General features: G+C 40.5%; 1 protein-coding gene across 1 annotated transcript; it reads right to left on the reverse strand.

Moving 5' to 3' along the window:
- Positions 1 to 365: 365 nt before the first annotated feature.
- Positions 366 to 2,113, reverse strand: LOC120435647 (zinc finger protein 618-like). Its single transcript, XM_039605428.1, has 2 exons — positions 1,049 to 2,113; positions 366 to 963 (listed from the first exon to the last, which is right to left on the reverse strand). The coding sequence occupies exon 1, from the start codon at positions 2,104 to 2,106 to the stop codon at positions 1,063 to 1,065; it is 1,044 nt and encodes a 347-aa protein (XP_039461362.1). The 5' UTR covers positions 2,107 to 2,113; the 3' UTR covers positions 366 to 963; positions 1,049 to 1,062.
- Between the last annotated feature and the right edge of the window lie 5,571 nt (positions 2,114 to 7,684).

Raw genomic sequence — 7,684 nt, forward strand, 5'->3', positions numbered from 1 at the left:
TTAATCCAGTTTTGAGTTCCCTCCCCAGACGCCTTAACGCCCACTCACATCCTGGGCCATCTGACCTCAGGAATTCACATGACAAGGTGGGGCCAGGTTTCACAATGAGCTCACCCGAAACCCTGGCTGATTAGGTCCCACACCCACTTTCTCACACCTTGGCTCATGTGATTAGAGGATCACCAGGGGGTCCTTTGTCCCTCTTTGGGGGGAAACTCCCACTGGGTTTAAATCTGGGACTCTCGGCCATTTGACCTTAGAACTGAAGAAGCTTCTCGGATGAGAGGTGAAACGTCTTCAAGCAACTCAAAGAAGTCCAGACGCTTTTCTTTGCAAATTCCTTTGACTGAAACTGAAGCTGATGCTTAAAATTGTCGGTTGACTCTAGTGTTCATGGTTTGCTGCTAAGTAGAGGTCTGCGCGGGAATGTTTTTTTAGTCCCGCTCCCGCCCGCTCCCGCAAGGTTTTGTACCGCACCCGACCGCTCCCGCTGTATATTCAGTCTTTGTTCACCCGCTGCCCGCTTAGAATAATTTTCTACCCGACCCGACCGTTCCCGCTAAATTTAGATCTGGTTTCCAAAATCTCACATTTAAATGGGGTACCACCAAAAAATAGAGATAACAGATAAAACTGCAGGTTGTGCAATGATTGTATTTATTTTTCTTAAACAAGATGCATTTATCTGTCAAGATGCAACATTTATCTTTTAACATGGAAAACGTGTTGCAAAAATAAAATAAATAAAAACGAATACAGCATTGTGGCCTATTTGTTATTTTTATGTAAAATACAAACGTAACATTTTTCTGTCAACACAGTAGGGAAAGTGTCGCGAAAAAAAAAAAAGTCACTTAAAATTGTAAACAAAAGAACAAAATAGTTGGCCACTGCGAAATTAAATGATTGTTTAAACTATCAGTTTAACGAAAAAATGTCCCAATGTCGAATTCAAGGTCTCTCCTACAAAAGAAAATATGCATATATAAATACAACAATAAACGACATCTCAAAATTATAAACTATTAATCAAATGAACGAAACTTACTTAAAAAATCCAAATTATTTTAAATTTCCATGCAGGAAAAGAATGTCACTGACTGATGAGGGTTTCAGTACTGAACGTCTCTCCTCCAAAATCCGACCACAAAGGCTGAATGCTCTCTCGGAAGGTGCACTCGTTGCCGGGATGCAGAGGACAAATCTTGCAAGGTTGCTCAGGGCAGGGAACTGGGAACTGTTGGAATTCCACCACTGCAAAATGTTTTGTTGACTTGATAATTCAAGTTTCATGGTCCTGTACTCCTGAATCTGAACATCTAGTGATTTTGATCCACATGATTCTTCCTCTTCCTCCCAATCTGAAAATTTATGAAGAACAGTAGGCCTTTTGGCAGGTGTTGGTTCAACATCCTCATCATGTGCATGATCAAACTTTAAATCTTCGATCATCTCCTTGACTCCCTGTATCACATTCTGTCGCCCTCTTTCATCTAACATTCTCAGACCTCGCAGATTTGGTGTCAGAAAGGTTGCTATTTTATAAAGCATGTGAACAGAATGGGATGAAGTGCTGTCTGCTGACAGTAATTCTTTCAGCCGTGTTACACAGACGGTTGCAATTTCAGAGAGCAGAGGGTCTTTTGTGGCTGATGTACAGTGCTCAATTAATCGCACAGACCACGGAAGAACAAGTGAGGCACTGGGAGCTGTGTTATCAGTTTCCAAGTCGTCAGTTGCCTCTTTGAAGGGTTTTAGGAATGATACTAGTAACTTAAGAGTACTGATGCTAATGCGTCCGATCTTGTCATAATTATTGCTCTCAGTCAGCACAGATGCAATGTCTTCGTACTGTTCCAAGACAGAATTTAACATGTCAAAGTTAGAGTTCCATCGTGTCTCTATGGATTGTTTCAGTGACTTTTTAAGCTTGCCCTGCTGTCCTGAGTGTTTGAAATATGTAACCAACTTTTTAACATCAGTCAGAAGGCTAGCGATCTCTGGAGACTTTTCGATTATGGCAGGACCAAACGCACTGGAGAGAGTCACGTTTAGTATGTGCGCTGTGCAGTTTAGCCTCGTGTATTCTCGTAAGGCACTGATCATGTTGGCTCCACGATCTGTGACAAAAATAATCTTTTGCCCATGTCTGTCGCATCAATGCCAAACACTCTGAGATTCTGCAGCAGGTGCCTTGAATGTTTTCACCTGTCTTTGAGGTGCTTGGGTCAAAGGGGCAGCAAAAGCACTCTTGAATGTAGCTCAGATTGCTCATTAACGTAATGGATGGTTGCAGACAAAAGGACGTTTTTCGATATGTTTCTGTCCATATGTCTGCTGTAACAGCGCATCCAAACTTCGATATTGTTGCAGTGATTTCCTCCACAACATGTTTACGTAGACTCTGAGCCCTCATTTCAACATTTCTTGACACCGTTGTGGGGTGTGGTAGTATCTCACAGACATCGAATTTTCCTATTCTTGCTGCTGTGTCGACCAAATGTTGGGCCAGCTGTGTGAAGCCTTTTCCAGAGATGGTATCATACGGTCGAATGTCTTGGCAAACAAACTGAACACATTTGTCTCTGGTTTCTTTTTAAACTTCTCTGGCACCAGCAAAGATTTAGTAAATGCCAGTTTTGTTTGCCCCTTTGTGATGGGACATGAGTGCCGCCTTAAACCTGAGGTTCCAGTCTTGTGACTGCAAAAGGGTAAAACTTTGAGGCATTTATCGCATTGTACAAAGGGGGTTTTTTTTCCATTTGCGTCTATGACGCATGAAAAAAGACTCCCATACATCAGACTTGCCTGATGTGGGTTTCCTTAAAGTAAACTGACCGTTGTCTAATCCCAGCTGAACGTCCTTCAAGGAAATTGCATCTTCAGTTTGCTCTGCCATGTTGGTAAAGCGCGCTCTGATGCAGGTGATGCGCGCACAGAGTCACAGACTGTGCAAGTAAAATGCACGTGCAAAAAGCACTGATCCATGCGCTCAGTGCGTGTAACAGGCGTGAGCACTGGCTGTACCAGTGCTCAATTAGAATGAGGAAATCACAGATATGCTGTTCCGAAAAAATGTCGGGCACGCTATATTTTCAGACCGCCCGCTCCCGTTCAAATTACACCAGAGTTACCGACCGCTACCGCATTTTATTTGGAAATTTATTCCCGCGCCGCAAGAAATCTGGTCGGGTCCCGCGGCTCCCGCGGGACAGCCGCGGGAATGCAGACCTCTACTGCTAAGTCAGATCCAGGAACGATGCTCTTAACCGAAACCAGAAGTGACTAAAATACATTTGAATTCTGGTTAAAATGACGCAAATGAGGGTGGGTGCAAATGTTCTTCCTCAACTGTACTGAAACGGTATCATATGATCTCCGTTTGACCTTTTGACCTCCACTTTGATCTTGAATTTGACTTTTCTAGTAGCAACAAATCTATAATGTGACCCACACATCTATTCTATCTTCCTTTTACTGACTTTCATTCCTCTTCTCTCCAGCACATACCTCTGGATCAATACTGCGATTGATATTCTCAGTACCAATTACAGTGCCATGTGTGAACACAATACTTCACAGTGACTCCTGCTTGATCTCATCTGTCAGTCTGTCCATCACTGCCGCAGACAAGAAGTGTCTAAGAGCCGATCCCTGATGTAATCCCACCCCCACCTTAAACTCATCTGTCATTCTTGCACCTTGGATGGTCCTGCATGCTATTTGACCACCCTGACTTCTTCATGCAGTACCACAGTTCCTTCCTTATCATATTTCTCCAGATCCACAAAACCACACAGCAGTTCCTTGTGACCTTCTCTACTTTCCTCCACCAACACTCTCAAAGCAAACACCACAGCTGCTGGACTACTGCAAGCCCCTTTGCAACCCATTTCCACTACTTCTTCTTTTTCCATGCTGTGTCATCTGCTGTTTTTATAATGCCTATGCCCGTAGTAGGGCGAAAACAGCAATTGTCTTTTTCTGACTGAACTAATATTTCACCCTTTCTATATCAGAAATTCAATTTTAGGATTGCAGTGTTTGCAGATCAGTGTTTTCATTTGTCATTAAATGTATTTTAGTTTTGACATAGCTCATTTTATCCTGCTTTTGGGATCCTGTTTAGGATTGTTTAGAGAGTTAAATATTTATTTGATCATTTATGTTCATCTGATGTGAACCCTGTTATAGAGATGGACTGGATTCTGGTTGTGTTGCTGTGACGTAACCAAGGGGGAAAATATTCTTTCTGGGGAATTTCATGGTGGAAAAATGTGCACTTGTGGTGGATGTTGTTTGAAAAGTCAAGCATCCCGTGGAAACAGAGGTTGACATTTGCTTATCAAACCACACAATGTCCTCACTGAGTCTTTGCTGTCTTGTCTGCTCGTTCTCCTAAAGCCCAGCGCTGGAGTAAAGCAGCCCTTTATTTCTTTAGTAATGTTTCGTAGAGTATATTGCATGTATTTAACAACATAATGCTTGATTTTCCATGATTTGCTCATTTCTATGTATAGATCACAGTTATATGGTAATAACAGAGTGTAAGAAAAACCACCATGACAAAAAACTGTTTGGTTTTTTTGTTCTTTCTTCTTCTCTAAACCTTTTCCTCAAGCATAGTCTATCTTAAGCCCCGAGGGCAGGAAGAGATGCAAGAAAAGGTTACAACAAAGCTGTGATGAAACATGGAGGAAGGAAGAAGAAAAGTGCGAGAAGCATTTCACCAACACTTTGTATGTATCTTATTTCAGTGTGTAAATACAGGATACGGGTGAAACGTCTTCTTACATTAGTGATAGAAACACATGATTCACAACCACATCACTGGTTCTGTTTTTTAAACCAGTTTACCATAAAATCCATTATCCACTATTCAGGACAGCACCTGGCTGTGTTTTAGAAATATTAAATTAATTTCTACCAGACAACGTGCCTATAGTTGCAGTGAAATGCAAAGATAATGCAACCTTGTGAAAACCTGACAGGACAAAGCAATCTGCTGAGTGCCCACAGAGGCAACCCAGCAAATGTGGTTAAAACAGTGATGCTGTTTGTGAAACTATTTGCGGTATGATGGCTAAAGCTGCTGAGCAGATGGAAAATGCTGACGTTTCCACGAACAGTAATAATCCACTCAGGCGGTCTATAAAAAGGAGAGAAATATTTCTTAGCATTGCACCGAATTAAACAAATGTGTATCTGATTACTGAAAGGCTGAGGACCGAAACCAGAAGTGACTGGTGTATATATCCACATATATATATTACAGGATGCCTGTGTTTTTAAAGTATACCCCGCAGCCTTATGATGTTTATCTGTTCATAACTTTTTTTAATGTTTGCATGGTGAACTTACCTGTTAAGACTTTCACAAATATCACCTCTCTGCCCCTGATGCAAACATTACAAACCATTTAGTTGAATTACCACTAGATCGGTAGGATAGGTGGAGTGAAAATAGGACAGCAACCTCCTTGCGCCTAAGAAAAATCGGTGGTTGCTTGGTGATTGCATTGAACTTTATTGGTGCCTGAGACCAATTACAAGTAGCTGTGGCAATCAGTTGGTTGCCTACAGGTTGAGCATGCAACTCCCTCAACTTGTGTGCAACCATATACAACTGCAACTGGGAGTGCACAGGTTGTCTGGTGTGAGACAACCTGTCTCCAAACAATTGCGGTCCAACTTCAACTGACATCAATCACTCTGTGACCTGTCTTCCTGTCTTCCTCCTCTTACCCCAACCGGTTGCAGCAGATGGCCCCCCCTCCCTGACCTTGGTTCTGCTGGAGGTTTCTTTCTGTTGAAAGGGAGTTTTTCCTTCCGACCGTTGCCAAAGAGCTTGCTCATAGGGCATCATATGATTGTTGGGATTCTCTCTGTTTTCTTTGTACTGTTGTAGAATCTTTACCTTGCAATATAAAGTGCCTTGAGGCAACTATTGTTGTGATTTAGCACTGTATAAATAAAACTAAATTGTATTGAAATGAATTACTGTCTAATTTAGAAATGCAGACAGATTGCCAAGATATTGCAGCAAATCTGAGTCAGTAAGCAAATGGTTAAAGGCTAATACATAGCACACAACTTTTAGGTGGTAATAATGAAAATTTGTTGGTGACAAGCTCTGCCTTGTTGCATCAATCTGTATTGTTGCACATCTCTTTGCAGTAGGGACTCAGCATTAGGTCGTTGCCAACTGGTTGCCAACTGTTTGCTGACCATTCCTATTCATTCATATTAATCATTCATATTAATTTTACAGTTAAATCGCCATGTTGTAGAGGAATTTCTGTATCAGATGTATGAAGTTCTGGCTGGACTCTGAATGTAATATGAATTTCACTTTACTCAAAACTATGGTGACATCTCCAAAGCTCCCAGGCAATACAAAAGTCAGCAAAAGCAAGCGTTATTTTATTGTCACTGGTCATATAAGTGAATTTATAGTACACTGTGCACTATAGTACAGACTCGACGAACCAAAAGGATGACTTGTTACCTTTCAAAAACCATCATTTAAAACAAATATATCCAAAAATTTAACATGATTAGATTTAAAGAAGTAATGTGACTACTTATTTTAGCTTCATTTGAAATAAAATGACTTATTGTGCTTTCGTCATACCTAATCACAGCTGAAATCGCCTGCTATGACTTGTTAATTTTGAGTTTTAGTCTTGTCCTTATTTGTGGATGCATATATAAACATATAGACTGGTTTAAGCTAGTACACTTATCTGTATCAAAAAGATTGCTGTTTTGGAGGAAAGTGTAAATAAAGTGTTAAACTTCCCTCCTGTCTCCTCTACAGTGAACATTCTTTAACAGTACCCGTCATTGTATTTTCTCCTGTTGCACGAATCTCCTCGTGATTCAGCCCTCTGTTTTCGTTTAGAGAAAGATCTACAGATTTAAAAGATGTCAGATGTCAGACGCTTCCTCGCCCTCGTACCTCTGAACTGGGACAGTTCGTCTTAAAATACTGCGCTCCTCAGAGAAATGTGCCAGAACATTCAGCGTCTACGTAACACCTTGTTCCCTCCCTGCCTCCCCATATCACACTGTTATCTTCTTTTTTTTAAAAAAAAAAAAAAAAACATCTGATATGAGATGATGATGAGGATAAAAAAAAATGTGTAAAGGTTAACACTTTTTAAAATAGCTTTCACCTGCTCTGATTTCTGTCTTACTGGGTTTGTCAGACTGGCTCACCACACAGTTTTCTGAATATTTTATTCCATCTAAGTTAAAGCTCTAAATCAGATTTAAGCATTTAGGGGTTCTTTCTTCATAGATAACCCTGCCACTAATACCCTCTATTCCTTTGCTTACATTCATCCTGTCATATTACTTTTTTATATCAGGTGTTTCGGGGTGACCAATAAGCGCCACCTTCCAGCTGACGTCATGACCAACGCTGCTTCTAAGGTCATTTAATTTTAATGTAGACTTAATTTTAATATCACAACAGTTGAAATAAAATAAACATTAATAAATCAACTAATAATACTATTTAGTATATATGGTATTTATTTATATATTCTCTGTTAAAGTAGTCTTTAGCATTAGCATTGATTTGGTTATTCGTTCGAGAGCTAACGTTATTGCGTTGCCTAGCAACCACTCTTTCGCTTCCTGCTGGCAAATACTGTATAACGTAAAAAATAAAAATAAAA

This window comes from Oreochromis aureus, linkage group 22 (assembly GCF_013358895.1).
Source record: "Oreochromis aureus strain Israel breed Guangdong linkage group 22, ZZ_aureus, whole genome shotgun sequence".
In the NCBI taxonomy this organism is placed as follows: Eukaryota; Metazoa; Chordata; class Actinopteri; order Cichliformes; family Cichlidae; genus Oreochromis; species Oreochromis aureus.